The 25,065-nt window shown below is 24.9% G+C and overlaps 2 protein-coding genes across 2 annotated transcripts; one reads left to right on the top strand and one right to left on the bottom strand.

The window, feature by feature from the left end:
- Positions 1–583: 583 nt before the first annotated feature.
- On the top strand, positions 584–9,553 carry LOC122853229 (adenylate cyclase type 3-like). Its single transcript, XM_044153564.1, has 10 exons — positions 584–1,407; positions 2,700–3,079; positions 3,988–4,272; positions 4,349–4,632; positions 4,792–4,908; positions 4,974–5,185; positions 5,258–5,590; positions 6,168–6,473; positions 6,549–6,884; positions 6,968–9,553. The coding sequence occupies exons 1-10, from the start codon at positions 856–858 to the stop codon at positions 7,148–7,150; spliced, it is 2,988 nt and encodes a 995-aa protein (XP_044009499.1). The 5' UTR covers positions 584–855; the 3' UTR covers positions 7,151–9,553.
- Positions 9,554–12,332: 2,779 nt separating this feature from the next.
- Positions 12,333–15,813, bottom strand: LOC122851109. Its single transcript, XM_044150157.1, has 4 exons — positions 15,808–15,813; positions 13,103–13,315; positions 12,742–13,034; positions 12,333–12,652 (listed from the first exon to the last, which is right to left on the bottom strand). Exons 1-4 carry the CDS (start codon positions 15,811–15,813, stop codon positions 12,358–12,360), a joined length of 807 nt encoding a protein of 268 aa, XP_044006092.1. The 3' UTR covers positions 12,333–12,357.
- Between the last annotated feature and the right edge of the window lie 9,252 nt (positions 15,814–25,065).

Genomic DNA, 25,065 nt, shown 5'->3' with positions numbered 1-25,065 from the left:
TCACTCACTCACTCACTCACTCACTCACATGTACACACTTAAATAAACTCAACATAACCTCTTGGTTGAATGGTATTTGTGTGTGTGTGTGTACGCGGGGGATGATGGTTTTGATATCGACCCAGGGTGGGTTTTATACAGTATAGCGCAAGACTGAACGAATAGAAATTGTTAACAAAATCGGATAGCACCGGTGATAGTCGGGAGTTTGCCCGTGAGCAAAAATACCCCACAATCAAGAAACTAAGGATAAAACTGGTAGTAACCCGGGCAGTCCCCCGCACGCGCGGGCGGTGCATTTAAGACACTGTTCAAAGTGACCCTTATGATCGTACATAGACGGTAACAACATGACTATATCTTTACACCAACATTAACAACAATAAAATTTAAAAAAAAAAAAATTAAATTTCAACAATTAATTAATTAATATAGTACATTTTGTTTATTCTATTTTTTTTTTTGTTTTTATTATTATCTTTGTTTATGTAAAAAACAAATTTGTGTTCAAGTGATATAGTGTAAAAAAATTAATATTGCAAAATATAGTAATGAAAAAAAAAAAAAAAAATCAACGATATAAATTTAATTGATAATATTATTATTAATTAAATAGAAAAAAAAAAAAAATGATAAATATATTTGGTAATTATTAGAAAATGAAAATAATAATGTTGATAAACAAAATTAATAATTTTCTGTATAATTCAAATGAATGGTGTGAAAAGAAAAAATGTTTACCTTGAAATAATTTGATGATGTAGATATGAGAGAGATGTATAAATATCAAGGTCATATACGAAAGTATGTAAAAAATAAATTATAAAAAGAAAGATAATAATTAAAATAATAAAAATGCCATCACATAAACATATATTGCCAAATGAGGAGTCATACCTAAAATCAGGTAGACCCTCAAGTTTATTTAAATCAAATTTTTCATGTGAAAAATTGGAAAGAGTTTATCGTGCATCATCATTACAACAACGTCGTGGTGGTTTACATTGTTTTCTTTTATCAGCAATTTTTTATGATATTTATACAATAATATCACCAGAACCAGAATTACAAGCACGTGGTGTATGTGCTATATTTATGGGACTTAATCTTGGTTTACTAGCAATTGCTGAACGTGGTACAACTGCTAGAAATACATTATGGTCAGCATTACCACATCTAGCATGGCATTTATCAACAGCACAATTACTTGTACAATTATTTTTAAAACCAGATGTCACACAAAGAGACAGTCTTGGATGGTTATTATTATTAATTTATTTATTATTTGCAACATTACCACTTAGATTATTACATTGTGCTTTACTTGCACTTGGTACTGTTACTACATATGTTGTTGCTGTTGTTGGCCTTGGTAAAAATCCTTTTCAAACACCAATTGACGTCTTGGTATGTTACATTTAATTATTGTTTTTTTTATAAAGAGAATTATTTTAATTATTGTCAAATTTTTTATATAATATTTGTAGCTTTTTTATTTTAATCAGTCTTTTTTTTTTTTCTTTGAACTTTTGATCTTCTTTTGCATATATAAGCTATAAAATTTAATATCCTCAGTTTTTTCCATGGCACTGGCTTTTTTATGAAATTGAGGACAAACAATGTCAAGTTGAATACAAAGTAGTATTTTTTTTTTTAAATGAGTTCAAGGTTCAAATAGTTAGACACTATTGATAGAGTAGATAAGAGTTTTGATGATATTTATCAAACTATTGTTCACCAATAATAGACATTATATTTTTTATAAATAAACGAAAAAAAATTCATTGTCAAAACAAAGAGTAATATATTTCAACAAATTTTTATTATTTTTTTTTTTCTTTTTATTGTCCTTTAATCAATAAAAAATGAACTAAAATATTTTTCATTTATCCGACAGTAAATTCCAAGCTTCTAAGATTTTTAACTCAACTCATTTTAATTTTATCAATAAAAAAACAAATAACTAATTAAATTCATCAGTATAAATATCAACTGTAATAAAAAAAAAATTTCATAGTTTTTTAGTACATACGACATAAAATTTAGTGATGCTTTCAACATGCACGTAAATTACCAAGTATAATTAATGCGGTAGTTTCAATAAAATAAAGCATCAAAATACGTGAATAAATAACCGCACATTTGAGCTCTCAAAGTTATAATAATTATTAAACTATGATAAAGGGATAAACTATTGAAATAATTATTTGTCAAAGATCCTTTTGTATTTAGAAAGATTATTAATTAAGCACAGTTGACCATATATCCCTTGAGCATAACAAAACCTTTAGAGCAAAATGACGTTGCTCATTAGACCATGATAATGATCGTTAACAATAATAATATTTCGACAGATATAATTAATAAAGTTTGAATAATAATATTAAAATATCATATTGATTATACCATCTAAAATTTTATTAAATAATTAATACTTTAATTTTGAAATTAATACTACAAAGTGTTAAAACAATAATTAATTTTAATAAAAGCTTATTAAATTTTCAAGCTTTAAAATATATTTTTAGAGCTTTCAATATATTTCAGGCAATTGAAAATCATATCTATTTTATTTTTGTCTATTTTTTATGTATATATAAAGTTTGTTGAATGTTGAAAATCAATAAATACAATATAGCTTTATATAAAATAAATTTTCAATAAATATTAATTTTATTTATTGAATAAATAATTTACAGATAGTTACAGTTTCATTGTCAATGGGTTCAGCAATATTGGGTACATCAAGTTATTCATTAGCTGAATTTCAACAACGTCGTGCATTTTTAGAAACACGTCAATGTTTACAAGCACAACTTGTTATTGAAGAACAAAGTGCTGAACAAGAACGTTTGTTATTAAGTGTATTACCAGAACATGTTGCTGTTAAAATGAGACAAGATCTTGGTGCATCACTTGATACACAATTTAAAAAAATTTATATGTCACGTCATGAAAATGTATCAATACTTTATGCTGATATTGTTGGTTTTACTGCTATATCATCAACTTACAGCGCCAGTGAACTCGTCAAAATTCTCAATGAACTTTTTGCTCGTTTTGATCGACTCAGTGAATGGTAAATACCCGTATCATACAGACAAACTACATTTTATTTTCCAATTTCATTTGACCCCAAATACATCACACTCCCTTTTTTTTTTTTCTTTATTCTTTTTTTTTTTTTTTCTATCGATTTACCACCTCGTGTAGGTTTATTCCATTCCAGCACGTGAAATTTCTTGACAAGGCAATAAAAACAGCTGATAAATTGTTTGTGGTTTTTTTTTTCTTTCAAGTAAATACAATTATTTTGATTATAGTTTTCTTTTTTAATTCTTGTATTTGACAGTCTATTTAGGTTTAATTTGACTTTTATTTTTCATTTGAAATTAATAGAATGAGTCTATTTTTTTTCTTTGAAATATTCTTTTGTTGAAATCATATTTAAATACTTTTTTCCGGACAGTTGTATTATTTAGAGCTGAAGGAATATTACAATCAAGTTGTATGTGAATTATTAGAGAATTTAAAGATATATTTGAGTAGTTTTGATGACAAAGGTTTTGATAGATGAAAGATATGCTTTGTCCATCAACTAGGGTGGAATTTATTCGAATCAATGGTCATGTATATATGTAGAGAATTTCAAATATACTCAATCGAACATTCCATCAACAATTAAAATATCATGTTCCATTTTCCAAGAATTTAAATACCAGCTTTTAGATTATTAAATTTTTCTTTATCTAAAAATTGTTTTAAAAAAGTTAAATGAAATTAGGTCTGACATGCTTGACTTGTACTACTGAAAAATGATTTTAAATTCTCAAATTTTTTTACCAATTAAAACTATGACAAAATGAAATAAGAAAAAAACCATTTTAAGCTTAATATAGAGCTTTTTTTTCCATTGAATAAATAAACATCAATAAATTTTATTAACATTTAATAATGAAAATTATTTAAAAATGATAATTTATACAGGTACGAACAATTGAGAATAAAAATTCTGGGTGATTGTTATTACTGCATAAGTGGAGCACCAGTAGAAAGACGTGATCATGCAATATTATCAGTTCACATGGGTTTATCAATGGTGAAAGCAATAAAATATGTTCAAGCAAAAACAAATAGTCCAGTTGATATGAGAGTTGGTATTCATACTGGTGCAGTATTAGCTGGTGTGCTTGGTCAAAGACAATGGCAATTTGATGTTTACAGTAAAGATGTTGAGCTTGCAAATAAAATGGAAAGCAGTGGAAAAGCTGGGTATAATTTTAAATCAAATTATTAAATATATTTTATCTGTATGAATATTAATTTATTTTTTAATTTTTATTTAAAGACGTGTTCATATTTCAAATACAACACTGAGTTTTCTCAATGATGAATTTGAAGTTGAACCAGCATACGGAGAAAATCGTGAAGAAGCACTTGCAAAAGCTGGTCTTGTAACTTATTTTATTGTTAGAGCACTTAAACCATTTAAACCAAGTATAAATAGAAGTGTTACATCACTGAGTGATGCTGAAACATCACAAGGAATAATTGATCATTCAGAAAGCATAAATAATCGTGAAGATTCAAAAGATTTTCGTGAACGATTACGTAAAGAACTTGACAACAGAGGTTTGAAATTTTATCATTATTAAAATCCAATTTCTCCACGTCAATTTAATATAATTAATTTACTTTTTTTCCCTCTTTGGAGATCAATCAATTATGATGAATTTCCTCTTTTTTTTTTTTATTATAATTAATTATATTTTGTATTTATTTTTTAAAAAGATGGTCGATCAAAACTGAAGGATCATGCATCATGGTTAACACTTCAATTTAAAGATCCAAATGTTGAGACAGCATTTCACAGTTCTGGTGAAGCATTTTCACCACTTTCATTGCTTGGTAAATAATTTTAAATAATATTTATTTTATTAACTTAATTTATAATATATTTATTTATTATTAAGGTGGACCATTAGTTCTTATTTGTGCTGTACCAATATGGAGGATACAACCTTGGGGTCTTTTTACATGGGGAGGTGCTGGTGTTGTATCATTATTTGCAATTGTACTTGCTGGTGCAACATGTCTAGGAAGTGCAGTTAGAGCAAGATGGCTTCGTCGAACACTTGCACTATTAATGATATTTTCACTCAGTATATTTCTTCTTCTTGATATGGTACTTGAAATTCCCAATTAAACATGAAAAATAAAGAATTTCTTTTGCTTTATTATGTTAATATTATTTCAGGGTAATTGTGCAATAATTGATGAACAAGTACCACCAACAAATGCATCAATAAAATCAACAAAATGTCCATTTCCATCGTATTATTCTTATGTTGGTGTCCTGGCATTGATTGTTATTTCAATGCCAGCTTATGTTAGTTATCTTGGTAAATCAGTCATGATGTTTATGCTTGCTGGTGCACAATGTTTCATCAATATTTCGATGCTTGGTGGTGGGTTAGATCGTGAAGATGCTTCTTCATATTCAGCTGATCCAGTACCATTTCCTCTCAAGTATTCATTGTCAGCAGTATTGATGACTGTTGCAACGACACTCGTTGCTGTTGCCAGATATGTAAGTTTTTAAATAAATAAATAAATAAATAAATAAATAAATAAATAAATAAATAAATACTGTAGCAATAAAATAATAACAATTGTCGATTTAGTATTTAATTTACGATCAAATCGTGACAATCGTTTTATTTTTTTATACAAATGATATATTTATTTTTACATGTGAATGAAGCAATTAAGCAATCTTTCAATTTGGAACAATCAAAGTATCCCCTTGTTGTTCCAAACCATCAAACATAATCGATATAAATAAATGTGTATATATTTTGAGTGAAATTGTATCTGTGATAACATGAGAATGCGCGTGAGATTGAATTAGTTAAACGATGAGAATGGGTAGTAAAGAAATAATCGATGTCAATTAATTTGAAAAATAAATTGGTAAACACAAATACAATTTTCACGCTCTAAATAAAGACAATTGAAATTATAATGTCATTAGCAAAAAGACAAAAAAAATATATAAATCATTTTTTTTCTTTTTCTTTTTTTATTCAATTATAATTGTTTGATTGGCTTTTGTTGTTTTAAAATAATTATCAATTAATTTTTTGATTAATTTATATTTATTTTAGGCAGAAAAAGCAAGAAGAATACTTTATTTATGTGGTCGTGAAGTTGTTGCACAACGTGAAAGAGCAGCTGATATGAAAAGACGAAATGGTGCATTGATTTATAATATTTTACCACCTCATGTTGCTGCATATTTTTTATCAACAATGCGTCATCATGATGATCTTTACAGTCAAAGTTATTCAGAAGTTGGTGTATTATTTGCAAGTATGCCAAATTTTGCTGATTTTTATAGTGAAGAAAGTATTAATAATCAAGGATTAGAATGTCTCAGATTTTTGAATGAAGTTATCTCAGATTTCGATGCAGTAAGTTAATTGCTAAATGATTTTTTTTTATTTATAAATCATTAAATTAATATGTTGTTTAATTTTTTTTGATAGATACTGGATCAACCAAGATTTGCATGTATTATAAAAATAAAAACAATTGGTTCAACTTACATGGCAGCATCAGGAATAACTGAAAATGAAGATTCAGAAGATGGACCAAGATGGAATCATTTATCAATGCTTGTTGAATTTGCACTTGAATTAAAAAAAGCATTATCACTTATAAATGAACAAAGTTTTAATCATTTTGTATTAAAAATGGGAATAAATCATGGTCCAGTAACTGCTGGTGTTATTGGTGCTAGAAAACCACATTATGATATTTGGGGAAATACTGTTAATGTTGCATCAAGAATGGAAAGTACAGGAAAAGTTGGACACATACAGGTCAGTTAAATTAGATCATAAATTATCTACAAACATATTTTATATTTTAAAAAAAATATATATATAAACATTGACATTTTTAGGTCACGGACGAAACAAGAAAAATCCTTGAACCTTTTAGTTATGGTTTTGAACAAAGAGGAATGGTATTTGTCAAGGGTAAAGGTCAACTGTTAACCCACTATTTAACATCTAAAAATGGAGTTTATTTAAGACTGGACAGTGATCTTCCAGTTGTACCAGCGCATCCAATCATCTATCAGTAATTAATCATTTATATTTTCATTAAACATGTAGAATTTTAATAATTTCATTTTAAAGTTGACATTTTTTTTTGTTGTAAAAATGATTTGTAAGGGGATTCATTAGCAGCTGTGATTGGATTGAATTGTTGTTATTGTACTGTCATGATTTGAAGGATAGATTATTGCCGATAAGTAATTATTGCCTCATTGTAAAATCATCAAACAAATTTTTAATTATAATAATTTAACTTCTTTTTCTGATCGTTAAATTATATATTGTTTTTGACATATATTTATAATTAATATCAACGAAATTTTGAATTATAATTTGACAAGAATTGAATGATAATTAAAGTGATAATTAAATGACAAAAATTTATAATGATAATGCTAATGAATCAGCTTTTTTTTGTTTTTAATTAGAGACAATGAATAGTGTAACGAAAAATAATTTAATCAACGAAAATGACGAATTAATTTTACTATGGAAATAGAGGATTTATATAGATTAAATTATTATTTTGTTTTTTTAAATTTTATGAAGAATTTGCTTGGAGAAAATTTGTGGGAATTAATGATGCTGTTTTGAAATAATTAACTGATGATGTTTAAAGTATATGGAAAGAAAAAAATTAACTCTAATTTTGAACAGTTAAATTATCGAATTTAATATTGAACGAGAAGAACGTATTTGTTGTTGATTTTACAGTCAAAAAAAAAAATTGTAAACTGTTGAAGATTTATGACCAAATTTTAAATTTTAGTATAGCTTTATAATTATTTTAAATAATTAGAAATATATATTCTGGATAATTAAGACTTGAATTTTGAAAATTATATTAATTTTTAATTGTTATTTAATTTTTATTGACTGTATTTTTTTTCTAAGTTAATTTTCATTTCAGATGTATTATAAAAATGATTTTATTACAGAAAAATTCTGGTATTTAAAATTGATAATTAAATTTAGCTAAATTAGCTAAATTTTAAATACTAAAATTTATCATAAAAAATTTTCTCTTTAAATTTTTTTTCACGTTTTTCATTTTATTTATTTAATTATAAAATTTTTAAAAATATTTAGAATAAATATTTCAAGTATTCAATGATAAAACTAGAACAATCAATTTTATTTTAATTTTTAAATATCAAAATATAGATAAATAAAAAAACTTCAATATTATTCTCATAGTTAATCAAAATTTATAAAAAAAATTAATAATTTTCAAATATTTTAATTTCCATTAATTTTTTATAAATAATAATTTATCATCACTATCATATTCGACAAATGAATAATAAAAAAAAAATAATTATTCAAATTTTTCTTTAAATATTAATAATAAAAAACAAATGAAAAAAAAAAATTTAATCAAATCGAAAACGTTCTTCACGTTTGTGATAACTCTGTCCATGATATAGTTTGACTTAAAAGAAAAAAAAAAAAAAAATAAGTATAGTAGTAAAAAATCAATGTATTACTTGTATAATATAAATGGATGATTTTTAGATAATTAAAAAATTTATAATCAAAGTGTTTTGACGAAATACCAATTAAAATATTGAGCCGAACGTTTTCACATTTAAACTGACATGGCGTAAGATAATCCCGATAATGAAAAACTAAATAAAAAAAAAAAAAAAATGAGTTCATGTAATACTGCAGCTTGTTGAGAATGTAGTTGGGTATGTATGAACCAAAAAAAAAATATCAAGCATGTATTTGTGTAATAGAAATTTCCTAGTAAACTTCTGCGCATGTACGTCTGACAAATCATTGATATGAACTACTCGAGCTTTGAAAAATTCATATTTGTACAAATATCAAAGAGAAATACATAAAGAAAAAGTAAACTCTTTGAACTATTTGAAATAAATAAAAATAAAAAGTCAAAATTATATGTGTGACATGTATGAGAATACAATAAAAATTCTGAGATAAAAAAATTATAAATAATATATATTGTTGTTCAAAGATGTGATTTATCTCGGTGGTGTTTTATTTTTCTACATAGAACCACCGAGTTTTCACGTAAATTGTCTTGATGTTAATGTTTTTCTTTGTCACGAAATAATTATAAACAATTGAAAAAAAAAAAAAAAACATATTAATAAAAAGAAAAATGATATTGTAATTAAAAATAAAATATTTCTTAATCATCCACGGCCTAATAAACGCGAGTCTCAAACTCAAATGAAAAATGTTTTATTAATATATAATTTACGGTTAAATGTTTTATAATTATTTTTAATCCTAGTTATATTTTTTTAAATATTCAATTCGCACAAAATTTTATTTAGTATATCATATTATTTTTAATTGAAAATATACGAGAGACTCGCAAGAGGTCATGGAATAATAATTGATAATAAATAATAAACATCGATATTATAAAAAAAAAAAAAAGTTAAATTATAAATAAATTGACGAAAAGCCAAAGTTGCATATTTTTTTTTTTTTTTTTTTCTTTTACTTTTAGTGAGAAAAAAAATATGTAAATTGGCAGAATGAGAATGAGAATGAATATATTTTAAAAAAATGATAAATATAATTAAAAAAAAAAAAATCTTGTGCGTGAATTTTTTTTGTGAATTAGCAATAAATAAAAAAATTATAAAACGTGTAAATAAATTCAATGGATCGAACAGATGATAAATGACGAATTAAATTTGAAACTTAGAAAAAATTAAAAAATTAAATTAATTGTATTTAAAAATGAGGAAAAAAAAAGCTGGTTGTATACATAGACACAAGAAAAAAAAAAAAATATCATTGTAGATAATATAGGTGTGAAAAAAATGAAAAAAAAAAAAACTGATTTTGCGAGGGAACACATTGTATCTTTCTTAAATTTTATTTGAAAAAAAAAAAAAAGAATGATATCCTTGAAATGATCAAAAATATTCAATTGACATTGTCGATTTTTTCGTTTAAAACGAATAAATGATGTTAAAAAATTAAACACAATAAAATAATTGTCTTTTTATTTATTTATAATTTTATAATTATATTTTTCCAGTACATTTTTTGAGTTACAGTCTTTGTTTAATTAATTAATTTTTCTATTAATGTTGTTTACCCGTTGCTAAAGGACAATTTTTCTTTTTTGTTGCATTAGTAAATCAAAACTACTGGCATTTTTAGAGAAATAATTTTTTTTAAGTTAGATAAAAGGCCGATTATATAAAAATAATTACAGGAGGTAGTTGAAAAATGAATAAAGATAATGTTGGATTTTTTTCATAATTTTCTACGAGATCGGTCAGGGGTAGGTTGGGGTAGGTTGGATACAAAATCCTTTTTATTGGGAATTTTTTAGGAAATAATTTTTTTCAAGTTAGATAAAGAGCCGACTATATAAAAATAATTACGGGAGGTAGTTAAGGGATGAATAAAGATAATGTGGGATTTTTTTTGCAATTTTCTACGTGATCGGTAAGGGGTAGATTGAGATAGGTTTAGATATACACTTAGCTTTACTGGCAATTTTTTATGAAATAATTTTTTTTGAGTTAGATAAAGAGCCAATTATATGAAAATAATTACAGGAAAAGGTTATAAGATGAATGAAGATAGTGGGAAAAAAAAATGATATTATAAAAAATTCTATAATATCAGCTTCTAGTTTCATATTTAAAAACAAATCAATTTTTATATTAAAAAATGTATTTTTAAAAATAGTTAATGTTGACGTAATGAACAAATCGATATATCACACAGGTAGTTTATCATGTATATTTTTTTTAGATAAACATTGTGACGGAAGTATTACGTTCAGAAAAAAAAAAACATAAATACCTGACATCATCTTGACGGAAGCAAAAGAAAAACAATACGTCTCAATTACGTCATAAAAAACTCGTGGAATAATTCTTGTGAATGACACGAAACAAATAATCAATACAGGAAAATTACTTATTTTTTTTTTTCTTATATAAAAACAAAATCTCATTGTCAAATTTGAATGAATAATTTTATTATTTTTAATCTGTTGATTTTATAATTACTTCAATATTTTTATCAACAATTAAATACGATAGTATTTTTAATTATTTTTATTTATAATTTTATTTTATTTATTTATTTCTGTTACATACAGCTGCAAGTTGGAAAGCTCAAACAGAATAGCAAATTAATTTTCAAATCCTCAAATTCACAACAATTTACATTTTCATATAGGACCATGTTATTTACATGACAAATAAATTTATTTTACACAAATTACTTAGAATAAATACAAAATATGATATATTATTTCAGGAAGATCTTGTAGAGTAATATTTATCGGAAAATTAAATTATTATAAAATTAATTTCCATTTTTTTTTTAAACACAAAAGTAAACGAGCTTGAGCGATTTTTTTTTTTAAATGAGATAAAACTATTATCATTATAAATATATAGAACTTTCAAGAAAACTTCAATAAAATTGGATGAAAAAAAAATTATAAAAAGAGCACCTTTTTTTTTTTTAACAGTATATTTTTATATCCCCAGTTGATTAAAGGTCACCAACATGATGGAAAAAAAAAATTAAATTTTATTGAGAGTTAAAAAAAGATAAATTTCAAAGGGTATATGTATAGTGATTGTCTTCAAAGAATTATTATCATTTCGAGCGTTAAATTAACATTTTCAATATCATCATTTTTGATATATAATAAAAAAATACTTGCTGTTAATTTAAAATTTATAATATTTATAAATTTTTTATTTGAAAAACAGTAAAATGAAACGAGTCATTTTAAAAATTATAAATTATTTATTCAAAAAAATACTGTTACTTTCCTAGAGCAATTGAGATTAATATAAATTATTTTTTTAATTTTCTATCGAACGTTTAAGTTGGAACATCAATTTTATTTTTATTCTATATATTATCCTTAAATTTATTGACAATTTATTTTTTAAAATTGTCAATTTAATAACCTATTAAAATCCATGAAAAAAAATTTTATATATATTTTTATTTCATTCACAAATAAAATGGCTAATATTGTTTAATTAAATTTTTTTATGGAAGTTATTTTATGCTAAATATGGAAATAAATACTTAGATGAAAGATGCATCTAATAAAATTTCATGAAGCTTTGTTAATTGATTTAAAATTTTTATAATAGTCTTTTATTGATTATGGATTTATTTGAAATGTTGTGCTGGTACTTGAATCAATTTTTCTAAAATCCTGATTGGACATATGAGAACGTTCAGGTACCAGCAGTAAACCTCACGTTCTCACAAATTTATAAACAACACCAAATACAAGTACACTAACAAGCATCAATACCAATGCTGTTACAACTTTAGCAAATGCATTTAAACCATCTTCAGTTGGTCTTTGTGGACGTCTAGTTGGTAAACTTTGTTTTGATGCAAGACCACGTGCTAATGCTGGAAATGCAAGACTTTGAGTAAATGTTAGTTTGTGTAATGATTCAGAAAATGAATATGGACCAACTGAGCCTCTTGCTGCTGCTCGCAATAAAGCATACTCTAAATCCAGTGCATCAAACATACTGTATCTTAAATACAAAACAATAACAACAAATCATTAAATAATCAAATGATTTTTTGTTTTTAATTTTCAACTATGTAAATTTAAAAAAAATACCTGCTACTTCTTCTTCTATCATGAGTTGAATGTACAGAAGCAATTGCTGAACTTGGCATTGATCTCAAGCTACTTGTTGTTGAACTTGATGGACTTGGTGGTGCTGGTGGTGCATCTTCATCAATTGAATATCTATCTGGTGATGGTGGATGTTTTGAAGAGTTACCACTGTGATGATGTAAATGATGTAAATTTAAACGTGCATGATCTGGATGAAGAAGACTTGGACGACGTGATTGTTGTGGACTTGTTGCTGCACTTGTACAAGCTACTCCACAAGGTGATGGTGATGCCTGTATTATTAATTTATTCATCATTATGTTTGTATAGTTTTTAAAAATAATTAGGTCAATTTGTTAACCTGGATTGATTCAATTCCACTGTCATTAATACTGTCATGATTATCAGGAAATATAAATGTTTCACCATCAACAGGTTCTCTGGGTGAATCACTTGGCCATACTTGAAGCAAAGGCAGTCCACTTGGTGGCTCATTACGAACGACATCCGTCGTAGCAACAATTGAATTGTTGTGATTACCCAGGCATAGCCGGCTCAGCTCTCTCAATGGTTTCTAAATTATTGAAAAATTAATTAATTAGCTTAATCAAGTATCTGGTATTTAATAAATAAATTTATTATAAATTATAGTAAATTTATTTTTCAAAACAACAAAATTAAATTAATGAAATTGTCAATGTTATTACTCATTTTTTAATTTTTTTAATTTAATAATTTAATTTTTATTTCATCAATAATAATGTAATATAATAAAATTGTAAATTTTGCTTATTTAAACTTGGTAAATGACATTGAACTTGCTCAATCGATTGTCTTTAAACTTAACTTTATTTTCTATTTTCTAATGTATTTCTTTGAAATAACAATTTATTTTTTCAAAGTTTAAACAATCAATGCCAAGAATGTGCGCATTTTAAAATTTGGCAATTTTCCAGTTGACCTTGACAAATCTTCTCCAAAGAATTCTTTGATAATTTTATTGTAAAAATATTATAAAATCAAAATACTATTAATGATTGTAGAATTTAATTAAAAACAAGAAAGATTGTATTATGATTCATCATCATTAATCTTCGAAAAAAAATAACATTCAATTCAATAGACCATGAATTTGAAAAAATATCAAAAAGTAATATTTCAAATGTTAAAAATCTTTATACAAAAAAAAAAAAAACATTGATTGATTTTTTATTTCAAATAGACTTTTAAAAATGCCACAAGCATTATGTCAAATTAAAATTCACCCTGAATGTTACTTGATCATGTAACACGAGTATTCAATGTCAGACGAAAGAGAAAAAAAAAACAACCCTTATTTATTTTCTAAAGAATTAAATTTGCGTGTACTCTTGAAAATTGAAAATAATAATTTCCATATTTATTTTTTCAGACATGATAATATTTAATTATTATTCTTTTTTCATTATTTTTTTCAATGCTGGTAATTTATTCAGCTAAAAAATACATATATTTAATATAAAAATAAGTTAATGGGAAAAAATTATTATTTGGATATTGACCTGATCCTTGACCTGATTAAATGAGAAACTCGTGTGCATATAAATAGACCATTAGACAAGCTTTCCAATTTCACTGTATTTCAATTTTAAATTGGCATATCAAAAGGATAAATTTGTGATAAAAAAAATCCTGGAGCTTATAACAAACATCAATACATGAGCTTGTATATACACAAACATTGAATACACTGTATCTTTGAAGCTCAACAGAGCAACAAGTGTTTATCTTTGTAAAAAATTAAATTTTCATTTTAACAAAAGCTACTGGAAATTTTATTTTCTATATCTATATAAAAATTTAAATAAATACATAAATCATTTCAATTACATTTACAAACATCGAAATATATTTTTTTTTTATTTCATTTTTAAATTGATTTTACAAATTTATACTTGAAAAAAAAAAATGAAATACTGTCCAATTATAGTGTATTTTTTTGGTGAAATCACATATTAATAAAATGTCAGTTTGTTTGAAGATTAAATCATTAAAAATGGAAAAACCTTGAACTCAAAAATTTAGGCTGTTTTTTGTAGATCGATTACGATAATTATTTTTTTTGTATATGTGACCCTCGATGAGTCACGCGATTTAATTTATATATAGTTTTATAATTTTCTTTTTTTTTTTTCTACCATAATGATTGTCATCAAATCTTGGAAAAAAAAAAACTTGTATATTTTGTAACAAAATATTACATGAATTTAATTTATTTGGTCAATTTTTATAACGAAATAATATTATAAATTAAATTTTAAAACTAAAATGAAAATTTGAATAAAAGAAAATAATTTGAAATGATTTTTTGTTTTTTAATTTGATTTATTTGTTCTTTTTAAACTTTGAGGTAATTTGTTTGTCTGGCTGAAAGAGAGGAAGGTAAATAAGCTGGCAAATATGAATTCGTTTATGGCTTCAAGTTCGTATTGATAAAAGAGAGAGAAAAAAAACTTTTTAATGAGCAATTTGAAGTCTTTAGAGTATTAAATTACCATATTAACATTGTGTGAGTATAAACTTGAGAATCATTGAAAATCGGCTTTTTAAAATTTAACAGTAAATTAACAAGTGACACTTTTCATTTGACTCAATGAAAAAAATAAAATTTAATATTTAAAAAATTTATTTCATTTTGTGTATTGCGATAAAAAAATTATTTAATTAAAAAAAAAAAATATGCAAAATATTCTTTTACGATATAGAATTTGCTTCATATAATTAAATTTTTTTTCAACATTTTTTTTTACTGAGATGTGCCAATATAGTATAAATGAATTTCCAGCTCATAAAATTTTATTATATTAATTTTATAATAATAAAAAATCATAAATTTAAAAATAAAAAAACATCAAAGTTTTATCAAAAAATATTCATTGATAAATTGCTTCCTGAATTATTTTTTATTATAAATTTTATTGCTATATTAAATTACAGTTGTAAATTATTTTAATATAAAAATTAAATTTCTAAAATTAATAAATAAAAATAGAAATAATTGAATTTAAAATATATTCATCAACTTACCTGCATATTTTTTCTGCAAAATTCATCATATAAATTGCTTCAAATTAATCCACAAAAGCATTTTAAATTTTCAAAAAAAAAACACTTTAAATCACAATAAAATACTAATTTATTAATAAATAAAAAACAAATTATATTAATAATATATTTTGAATAAAAATGCAACAGTTAGAAATTTATTATTTGTTAAAAAGTTTCTCTCAACTTTTCTAATAAGTAATAGAAATTGGGGAAAGTAACGGGGTTTGTTTGTTGGTAACACGCGGGATGAAAGCTCACGAGCAAGTGTCTATCGCATACTCCATTGAAATATATATATATATATTTAAATAATAAAAAATAAAAAAAGTAATAAAGTTACTGTGCAAAACGTAAAAAGTAGGGACGTTACGCCGGCGCGTGAACAACCACATAGGTCAAGGTCGTTGTTGAAGCTTTTGCTCTTTTTATATGTCTACCTTGTCCATACGCTTGCACTTGCTGGTAAGTGCTCATGGACTAACTTGCATTTATTTTCATATTATTTTTAATATCCACTTTTATATATACATCCCATACGTCCCATCAAATAACAAAGATTATCTGTAAAATCGATTCGTCTCATGAGCATATATTTGCTAACTCTGAATTTTATTTATGCAAGCTCACTAAAAATTTTCATGACCCTGACACTGGATGACCCTTTGAAAAATAAAATTGATATATTATTTTAAAATAAATGTACAAGTATATGAGGATACATATGGTACTTGTATATTAAAATTATTTTTATATTTTTTCAAAGTTTCATGTTACATTGACTTGTACTACTTGTTTCTTTTTTTTTTTTTTTGAAATAAAAATAAATTACGTAAACTTTTAGAATACCATTATACTATTAATTAATAATGTTTGTAGAAATAATTAATCAATTTGAAGAGAACCAAGTGAATACGTTAATTGAACATGTCAATTAAAATAACATGCATAATACACAAAGCTCGATTAAACATGATATATAATTATTTGCATCAAGTTAATGACGTTTATATAGTGTGGTATAATTATTATTTATATCCGATAAATTACATATATTTTGTAGGAAAATTGTTGGGTATACATCTTTGTCAGAATGTCATGAGAATGTGAGTATAATGTGAGTATGTGACCCGGATATCAAAGTCTGTAACGTGATAAAAATTGAGTGGTTTCATTGGGACATCCCGTATGCTAAGCAAGATCGATTGAACTAAAAATTTATCATTTGACAAGCTGTATTATATACTTAATTGTATTACGGATCGATTGGCGTTTTTTTTATTCAAAAAGATATATTTTTAAAGTCTCCATACTATCTGCGCGATATTCATGTATAAATTTTTGATAATAATTTCAATTTTTTTTTTTGAGCAAGATGAAAATTTCTTTCAACTTGAATCAGGTAATCAAGTTGGACTTATTGTAGTTATCCTGGTTTAAATACTTTTTCTGTTAGAAAATTATTTTTCCAGCCAAATTTCGAGAAGAAATTTTGAAAAGATTAAGAATTTTCTTCAACGAGATTACAATTTATGAATATTGAATTTAACAATAAGTCGAGTCAATAATTAATTGTGAAAAAAGGCGTTTTAAAAATAGTGAATTTTAATGACGTAATATATAAATCAATATATCACATAGGCAATTGGTCACATGAAACTACTTCAGATAAACATTAAGCGGGTTATAACGTTGAAGCTGTGACGAAGGTATTACGTTGATAAAAAAAATATATAGATTGCTCGGGTTTTAAAAATATAGCATAGCCAACATTCTGAAACTAACAAAATTGACTTCAAGGTTTATTATCAAGTTTTGGATAATAATTTGTTATCAGGTTCTCTAAATATTTGAATAAAAATTAATGTATGAATATTTAAATAATTCTAAATATATCACGCAATACAATTGTCGCATATTTTTTTTTAATTTTTATTATTTTCAACATGAAAAATTTAATACAGTGTTTCTATAAAAAGATAAAAAATAATAATAATATTTGAATTGTTATAACTTTTTTTTTAATATTGCCAAAGATTAAATACTAAAAACTGCATTTTTTTTTTAAATTTTAATATTTGTTAATATTTTTTTAAAATTGTATTTATGGAATGATTTTTTTTTTTTTTTACGGTTAAATATTAGGCTTCAAGTAAAATTCCATCAATCCAGCTTCTATATAAATAAACACGAGTATAAACAACTGGATCATTCAAATCCCAAGATAGAGATGAAATAATTCCAACAATTTTACGTCCTAGCATAACAGGACTTCCAGCATTCCCCTGATGAATTAAGCAATTACATGATTAAACTTTGATGATGTTTATTGTTAAAAGATAAATTCATTGTATGTAATTATAAAGTACCTGTGTTATTTTTCCTGTTTCAGGTAATCTCAAGCAATGCTGAGTCTCGTGAAGATAATCCATATGAAAATATTGTGCATTACATAAATAATGGTTCATTGTACGAACATTGAGAATTTGAAGATATCTTGTCATGATTTGGGTAAGTGGATCAATACCCCAGCCCAATACCCGAAATTTCGTAGACAAGATTTCTGTCGTCAGGACAGCACTACTGGACATCATGTTGAAGATTATATTTGATGTTGTCTTAAGAATTGCTGATGAAAATAATTGCTGATAAAAATAATTAAAAGAGTAAAATGAATATTTTATTAAATAATTACGTTACCAATATCATTTTTCCATGCATCTCGTGGCTTATAATCATGATGAAATATAACATAAGCGACTTCATAAAATTTCGCAAATACATCTTTATTACTGAATAACAAATCTTTTGTTCCGGTTAATATTTTTAAATTTCCATATATGACATTAGGCTCATTCAAAACACAACTTGCTGAAGTTAAAATATGTCGATCGGAAATAATAACACCCCCGCAAATATGTTGATTTTGAAATTGTACTGATACAATTTGTGTAAACCTGTACTTTCCAACATCTTTTCCACCATATATTTTTTTTGCTAAATTTCCATTTACACCTACGAATAATATTTATTAATGAATCGACAAACATGAACATAAAAATAAATGAATAAACAAATTAATGCTTATTTTAATGATTAAAAAATGAATATTATATTAATGATAATTTACCAGAAATAAAAATATTGTTTGACCCAAAGTAACAAATGCTGATGAGAAATAAAAATATTGTTCGTTCACGAGTTTTAAAAATGCCCATAATTATTATTTTTTTTTTTATCTAATATTATATGACAATCACTCGGTTGAAATATTATCAAGCAACTACTAAATTCGTGTTGAATCAGCTCTTTATATTTTTAATTTTATTTACTCATCTATTCGAATCTATTTAATTTCTTATCGCAAAATCATAAATATTTCGTTTGCTATCTTCATTTTAAAAACAAGCACATTATTTTTTTCAACATTTTTATGTAAATATTTGAAACAATTTATTTCATAAAATTTAAAAACGTGTCTTTTTTGTAGGTCTTATTTTTTTTATTATTTTGTAAATGTATCGTTTTTTCTATTTTAGACTATATATGTATAAGTGATATTATATAAAGGTACTACGTGAAAAAAAAAAAAATTCATATTGCTTATTTTCTCAAACATTTATTATCAATATTCTCGTAATTTTTGTAAAATCGTATTTTTTTTATTGAATATTTTTCTTTTTTCAACTATACACCTAAAATTATGTCTCAAGTGTAATTTCTTCAATCCAGTTTTGATATCCATAAACACGTGTATAAACAGTTGGATCATGCAAATTCCAAGATACAGATGAAATAATTCCAACAAGTGTTTTTCCTCTTAAAACAGGGCTTCCACCATCACCCTGGAATATATGATAAATAAATGATAGTTTTTCCAAATTTTATATATATCGATTAATATTGTGATTATATAATTATAAAATACCTGTGTTATATGTGTTTTTTCAGGTAATATCAAACAATGCTGATGTTTGTGAAGATAATCAAAGTGAAAATATTTTTTATTACAAAAAAAATGGTTCATTGTACGAGCATTGAGAATTTGAAGATATCTTGTCATGATTTGCGTAAATGGATTAATACTCCAGCCCATTACAATTAATCCGGAACCCGTGCTTGTTGTTGGCAACGATGCAGGGATAGACATCATGTTGAAGATTATCTTTGATGCTGTCTTAAGTATTGCTGATAAATAAATAAAAAACAATTAAGAAAGTCAAATAAAAACGTATTAAATATAGATACTTTACCAATATCGTTTTTCCAGGCATCTCGCGGCTTATAATCGTGATGAAATATAACGTATGCTACTTCATAAAACTTTGCAAATATACTTTCAAAATCAAACAATAAATCGTTTGTTCCACTTAATATTTTTATATTCCCATATACTACATGAAGATCAGCTAAAACACAACTTGCCGAAGTTAAAACGTGTCTATTGGAAATAATAGCACCACCACAAATATGATTCTCTCGAAATTGTATGGATACAATTTGTGGATGTTTGTCAATTTCAACATCATATCCGCCATATAATTTTTTCGCTAAATTTCCATTCACACCTATACGAATAATATTTATTAAGAATTCGATAAACATAAATATAATAAAGCTTATATTTTAATGATTAATAAATAAATGATATATTAATGTTAATTTACCATGAATGAAAATATTGTTTGACCCAAAGTAACAAATGCTGATGAGAAATAAAAATATTGTTCGTTCACGAGTTTTAAAAATGTCCATAATTATTATTTTTTTTATCTAATATTATATGACAATCACTCGGTTGAAATATTATCAAGCAACTACTAAATTCGTGTTGAATCAGCTCTTTATATTTTTAATTTTATTTACTCATATATTTGAATCTATTTAGTTTCTTATCGCAAAAATCATAAATATTTCGTTTGCTATCTTCATTTTAAAAACAAGCACATTTTTTTTTCAACATTTATATGTAAATATTTGAAACAATTTATTTCATAAAATTTAAAAACGTGTATTTTTTGTGGGTCTTTTTCTTATTTTTTCTATTATTTTGTAATGTATAATTTTCTTTATTTTAGATAATATATATCAGTGATATTATAAAGGTATTACGTTAAAAAAAAAAAACATATTGCTCATTTTCTCAAAAATTTATTATCAATATTCTCGTAATTTTTGTAAAATCGTATTTTTCATTAATTATTTTTCTTTTTTTTACTACACTGGAGATTATTGTTTTTTTTTCCCTCGATCGAATATTATATTTCAAGTTTCATTTCTTTAATCCAGCTTTGATACCCATAAACACGAGTATAAACAGTTGGATCATGCAAATTCCAAGATACAGATGAAATAATTCCAACAACCTTTTTTCCTCTAAAAACAGGGCCTCCACCATCACCCTAAAATATACGGTAGAATATATGATAAATAAATGATACTTTTTCCAAACTATATATTGATTAGTATTGTTTATATTTATATAATTATAAAATACCTGTGTTATATATATTTTTTCAGGTAATATCAAACAATGCTGATGTTTGTGAAGATAATCAAAGTGAAAATATTTTTTATTACAAGAATAATGGTTCATTGTGTGAACATTGATAAATTGAAGATATCTTGTCATGATTTTTGTAAGTGGATTAATACTCCAACCCAACACACTGAGCCCCGTAGACAAGCTTTTTGTTGCCAGTAAAGCAGGAGAAGACATCATGTTGAAGATTATCTTTGATGCTGTCTTCAGAATTGCTAAATTGATAAATATAAAATAATTAAAAAAGTCAAATGAATATGTTGTTAAATAGCTATTTTACCAATATCGTTTTTCCAGGCATCTCGTGGATTATAATTGTGATGAAATATAACATATGCTACTTCATAAAATTTTGCAAATATACTTTCAAAATCAAACAACAGATCGTTTGTTCCACTTAATATTTTTATATTTCCATATACCACATGAAGATCAGCTAAAACACAACTTGCTGAAGTTAAAACATGTCTATCCGAAATAATAACACCACCACAAATGTGTTGATTTTGTAATTGTACAGATACAACTTGTGGATGTTTGTGAATTTCAACAGCAATTGCACTATGTACTTTTTTTGCTAAATTTCCATTCACACCTACGAATAATATTTATTAATAAATCGATAAACATGAATATAAAAATAAATAAATAAACAAATTAATGCTTATTTTAATGATTGAAAAATGAATAATATAATGTTAATTTACCAGAAATGAAAATTTTGTTCAACCCAAAGTAACAAATGCTGACGAGAAATAAAAATATTGTTCGTTCACAAGTCTCGAAAATGCCCATAATTATTATTTTTTTTTGTCTAACAATGACAATTACTCGGTTGAAATGTAATCAAGTAACTACTAAATTCGTATTGAATCAGCTCTTTATATTTTCAATTTTATTTACCCATCCATTCAAAACTATTTAATTTCTTATCATATAATCATAAATATTTCGTATGCTATCTTCATTTTAAAAACTAGCATATTTTTAATGTAAATATTTGAAACAATTTATTTCATAACGTTCAAAAACGTGTCTTATTTGTGAGCAATATTCTTATTTTTCCTAGTATTTCGTAAATTTATAATTTTTTTCAATTTAAATAATATATATAATCATGACATAACGAAGGTATTACGTTTAAAAAAAACCATATTGCTTATTTTCTCAAAATTTTATTATCAACATTCTCGTATTTTGTAAAATACTATTTTCATCAAATATTTTTTTTCACCACATTGAAGATTATGTTTCAAGTATAATTATTTCAATCCACTTTTGATACCCATAAACACGAGTATAAATGACTGGATCATGCAGATTCCAAGATTGAGATGAGATAATTCCAACAACTTTTTGTCCTGTAATAACAGGGCTTCCACCGTTGCCCTTACATAAAATTACGTGATTAAAATCTTCATGTATCTTGATAAATTAATGATTTTTTTGAAATTCTATATTGATTATTAATTATAAAATACCTGTGTTATTTGTGCTGTTTTAGGTAATATCAAGCAATGCTGATACTTGTGAAGATAATCCAGGTGAAAATATTTTTCATTACAAGAATAATGGCCCAGTGTTTGGACATTGATAAATTGAAGATATCTTGTCATGATTTTCGTGACTGGATTAATACTCCAGCCCAATACAATTAATCTTGTACCCAAACTTCTTGTTGCCAGAGAAGCAGGCGAAGACATCCTGTTGAAGATTATATTGGATGTTGTCCTGAGAATTGCTGATAAATAAATAAAAAACAATTAAAAAAATCAAATGAATCCGTTATTAAATATCTACTTTACCAATATCATTTTTCCAAGCATCTCGTGGCTTATAATCACGATGAAATATAACATATGCGACTTCATAATATTTCGCAAATGTATCTCCATTATCAAATAACAAATCTTTTGTTCCAGTCAATATTTTTAAATTTCCATATACCACATTAAGTTCATTCAAAACACAACTTGCCGAAGTTAAAACGTGTCTATTGGAAATAATAACACCTCCACAAATATGTTGATTTCGAAATTGTACTGATACAACTTGTGTATATTTGTGAATTTCTACAACCTTTCCACCATACACTTTTTTTGCTAAACTTCCATTTACACCTACGAATAATATTTATTAATAAGTCGATAAAGATTGATGTAAAAATAACTATAAGTGAACAAATTGATGCTTATTTTGATGATACATAAATAAATGAATAAATAAATAATATATTAATGTTAATTTACCAGAAATAAAAATATTGCTCAACCCAAAGTAACAAATGCTGATGAGAAATAAAAATATTGTTCGTTCACGAGTTTTAAAAATTCCCATAATTATTATTTTTTTTTCTTATCTAATCACTCGGTTGAAATGTTATCAAGTAACTACTAAATTCGCGTGGAATCAGCTATTTATATTTTGAATTTTATTTACTCATCTATTCGAATCTATTTAATTTCTTATCGCAAAATCATAAATATTTCGTTTGCTATCTTCATTTTAAAAACAAGCACATTATTTTTTTCGACATTAATATGTAAATATTTAAAACAGTTTATTTCATAAAATTTAAAAACGTGTCTTATTTGTGTGTATGTTCTTTATTTTTTATAAATTTTTTCATAAATAATAGTGGTATTACGAAGATGTTACGTTAAAAAAGAAACACGTATTGCTCCTGTTCCAAAAATTTTATTATCAACATTTTCGCAATTTTTGTGAAAACCCTATTTTTTTTCATAATCAAATATTATATTTCAAGTTTCATTTCTTCAATCCAGCTGTGATACCCAAAAACACGAGTGTAAACAGTTGGATCATGTGAATTCCACGATACAGATGAAATAATTCCAACAACTGTTCGTCCTCTCACAACAGAGCTTCCACCATCACCCTTACATTAAAAAAAAAAAATTACGTGATCAGTTCTTCATGTATCTTGATGGATGAATGATTATTTTTAAAAATTATACATTGATTAATATTTTTTATATGTATATAATTATAAAATACCTGTGTTATTTGTGCTGTTTCAGGTAATACCAAGCAATGCTGATGTTTGTGAAGATAACCAAAGTGAAAATATTTTCTATTACAAGAATAATGATCCATTGTGTGAACATTGAGAATTTGAAGATATCTTGTCATGATTTTTGTGAATGGATTAATACTCCAGCCCAATACAATTAATCCCGTACTCGAGCTTCTTGTTGACAACGATGCAGAGGAAGACATTGTGTTAAATAATATATTAGATGCTATCTTAAGAATTGCTGATAAATAAATAAAAAACAATTAAAAAAGTCAAATGAATATGTTATTGAATAATTGAGTTACCAATATCATTTCTCCAGGCATTTCGTGGATTATAATCATGATGAAATATAACATATGCTACTTCATAAAACTTTGCAAATATACTTTCATAATCATACATTAGATCGTTTGTTCCACTTAATATTTTTATATTTCCATATACTACATGAAGATCAGCTAAAACACAACTTGCCGAAGTTAAAACGTGTCTATTGGAAATAATAGCACCACCACAAATATGTTGATTTCGAAATTGTATGGATACAATTTGTGGATGTTTGTCAATTTCAACATCATATCCACCATATACTTTTTTTGCTAAATTTCCAGTTACACCTGCGAATAATATTTACTAATGAATCGATAAACATGAATAT

This window comes from Aphidius gifuensis, linkage group LG3 (genome assembly GCF_014905175.1).
Source record: "Aphidius gifuensis isolate YNYX2018 linkage group LG3, ASM1490517v1, whole genome shotgun sequence".
NCBI lineage: Eukaryota > Metazoa > Arthropoda > Insecta > Hymenoptera > Braconidae > Aphidius > Aphidius gifuensis.
Note: the sequence above shows the minus strand (reverse complement) of the source record. Positions and strands in the feature narration are given on the sequence as shown.

What these genes read in the sequence shown, in the direction of transcription:
- LOC122853229 (XM_044153564.1), top strand. Translation starts at nt 856, where the DNA reads ATGCCATCACATAAACATATATTGCCAAATGAGGAGTCATACCTAAAA. An exon ending in GAAAGCAGTGGAAAAGCTGG is followed by an intron (nt 4,273 to 4,348) that starts GTATAATTTTAA and finishes TTTTATTTAAAG; the next exon opens with ACGTGTTCATATTTCAAATA. An exon ending in TATTTCTTCTTCTTGATATG is followed by an intron (nt 5,186 to 5,257) that starts GTACTTGAAATT and finishes ATATTATTTCAG; the next exon opens with GGTAATTGTGCAATAATTGA.
- LOC122851109 (XM_044150157.1), bottom strand. An exon ending in GTGGAATTGAATCAATCCAG is followed by an intron (nt 13,035 to 13,102) that starts GTTAACAAATTG and finishes TTAATAATACAG; the next exon opens with GCATCACCATCACCTTGTGG. An exon ending in GATAGAAGAAGAAGTAGCAG is followed by an intron (nt 12,653 to 12,741) that starts GTATTTTTTTTA and finishes TTTGTATTTAAG; the next exon opens with ATACAGTATGTTTGATGCAC.